Source organism: Arachis hypogaea, chromosome 6 (genome assembly GCF_003086295.3).
Source record: "Arachis hypogaea cultivar Tifrunner chromosome 6, arahy.Tifrunner.gnm2.J5K5, whole genome shotgun sequence".
Lineage (NCBI taxonomy): Eukaryota > Viridiplantae > Streptophyta > Magnoliopsida > Fabales > Fabaceae > Arachis > Arachis hypogaea.
This window is the reverse complement of record NC_092041.1, coordinates 11,656,799-11,659,335: the sequence shown is the minus strand read 5'-3', so window position 1 is coordinate 11,659,335 and position 2,537 is coordinate 11,656,799. Positions and strand designations below refer to the sequence as shown.

Here is a 2,537-nt window from a genome sequence, read left to right as displayed (position 1 = left end):
TATACTTTTAAATTTAAAATTAATTATTTAACCTATTATAGTAATTAGACAATATTTTTTTAAAATTTTGTGTTAATTAAGCCCACCACTCTAATCTATATCATCCAACTTTTTTATTATGTCATCTATGCCAATCAAGATTTAAATTTAGAATTCTAAGATTGACATGTTTATATTTCTAAAAACACTTCCACCCGGTACAAGATTTGTCACATGGTTTTTGTTCATAACTACGTACTGCATTGAATATATACTTGACAGACAATGATAAATATATATAATTTGATATGATCATGCTTTTTTGCTTAACCCATCAACATTAAAGTCCTTTTCCTTCTAAACTGCAAGACTTGGTAAATAGATAATCATTGTTAAGCTTCAAATTTTCTTTGAAAAATACCAACTTGTAGTACCTAACCATTCATAATTATTGATTGCAACCCAAGGTTCAAAAGTAAAAAATTTTGGTGGAACTTTCATGAATCAAACTTGGCATTTCAATGTTAGAAATAACATATGGCTTCAACAGTATCATCAAAGTAAGTCTTGTTACCAAAAAGAGTCATGTTAACTTTATCATCAATCTGAATTATGCAAAACATGGTGTCATGTAATCACACATGTAAAAACTAAGGAATGGTAGAAAAACAGATCAACAAGTAACAGATCTATAACCTAAAATTGAGAATGATGTAGCCCCATCAACAACATAAAGGGAACAACAACAAAGCATTTCCCATACTGCTACAAAAACTCTTTATTGAGCCATCAAACTAACCAAATCTAAATTCGTCGTTTCCTTGGGAGTCGGCAACCATTATGAGGCTTTCTAGTGGTATCTTCAATGTGAACAACCGGATTTCTACTTTTGTCCGCTCGAGAATCCAAAAAACCCTCCAACCAGCTCATTATTGCTTGCCTTTTTCTCCTGAAATGAGTAAATCCGTTCACTTTCATAACAACAGCTTTCAACCCCAAACCCCTTGCCCTTCGCCCGACAACCTCTGAAGTTGCCTCAGCAGCATACCTAGCAAGCTTCTGCCCTGATTTCATCTCTTTCACGGAACCAACAGAGCCGCTAAGCTTTATGTTCCCTTTAGAATCTGTTACGGTAACAAACGTGTTGTTCCGCAGCATCTTTATATGAACAAAATCGGCGTCTCTCTCAAATTGATTACTGTAAACCTGAAGATGATCCTGGCCATCTTCATCTATAACCCCTCTCACAAAATCCATAGGCCTGGAACTCTTCTCAGTCTCAGTCTCACCATCATTCTTATTGCTTACATTAAGATTCTCCCTATCCCGCATAAAAAAAGGACGAGTACCCGAATCACGGCCAAAACCCCTCCGATTCTGAGCATAATTGGCACCTCTTGAGTTTGAGTTCTCTCCATTCTGCATGAAAAAAGGAAGATTATCCGGTTGACGGTTGAAACTCCTCTCATTCTCAGCACCACTTCCACTCATGTTCCGCATGACACTATCCCGGATGGCATCCGGTAAAGTTTCATTCCCACTTCTCGAGTTTTCATTTAATCTATCCCGCATCGAAAAGGGGCGATTAGGATCCGATTCACCAGTTGAAAATCCTCTAACATGCTCTGCAGCATCAAAATTTCGAATAAGACCCCATTACACTCATGACTAGTGACTACCCTAAAAACTAAACCCTCACTTGCAAATTCTGAAACGGTGAAACTGATCCAAGACATCCATTTTCAATTTGCAACCATTTGAGCATTCCAATTCGACAATAACAAATAACAATTGAAACTTCATCTAAAAACACAGTAACCATAACGTTTTGCACAAATCCATATCAAACAACTCAGGTTATAAACTTCCAAACACACAATTCATCAACCAACCAGAACACTCACCCTAAACCACTAATCAATAAGCAAAATTTCTAACCAATAAGATCGAAATGCCATAATCCATGGATGGGTTAAAAATTGAAAGCAAAAAAGAGAACCAGGAAATTACCGATGTGGTTTTGCAACGATCCTGAGAAGAAGGCAGAGATAAGAGACGGTGAAGGTTTGGGTGCGACGAGAGAAAAGAGAGAAGATCCACGGGCATGGCGAATCGAAGAGAGATAACGATACATAATCAAAGATTAGGGTTTTCAGAGTTTTTCCTTCGTTTTTCTTTCTACCTCACTCACACTGAACCACAGCTCCATCTTACTGTGTTTCGGGTCGGGTCCCATACCCATTTTATGTGTTTTTTAGGCCCAACATTCTCATTCAAAACGCCCAAAAAGAACCTCCTTTGGATTGTAAAAATTAGTGTCCAATTTAGACAGTAATATATAGATTAAGAAATAATAAAAATTATTTTTTAATTTAAAAAAAATTAAATGATTGAAAAATTATTCTTATTAATTTGTCTAAAAAATATTTATTAATTTTATTTTTATACTCTACTTAATTTTTTCACAAGAAAAAAAAGTAAAGTATAAAATACAAAAATTTAAAATTTTCTAATTATTTTAGGTAAATACTTACTTGTACACCCAGAAATAAATTACT

General features: G+C 35.0%; 1 protein-coding gene across 1 annotated transcript; it reads right to left on the bottom strand.

The window, feature by feature from the left end:
• Positions 1-474: 474 nt before the first annotated feature.
• On the bottom strand, positions 475-2,201 carry LOC112696028 (uncharacterized). Its single transcript, XM_025748611.2, has 2 exons — positions 1,990-2,201; positions 475-1,604 (listed from the first exon to the last, which is right to left on the bottom strand). The coding sequence occupies exons 1-2, from the start codon at positions 2,111-2,113 to the stop codon at positions 784-786; spliced, it is 945 nt and encodes a 314-aa protein (XP_025604396.1). The 5' UTR covers positions 2,114-2,201; the 3' UTR covers positions 475-783.
• Between the last annotated feature and the right edge of the window lie 336 nt (positions 2,202-2,537).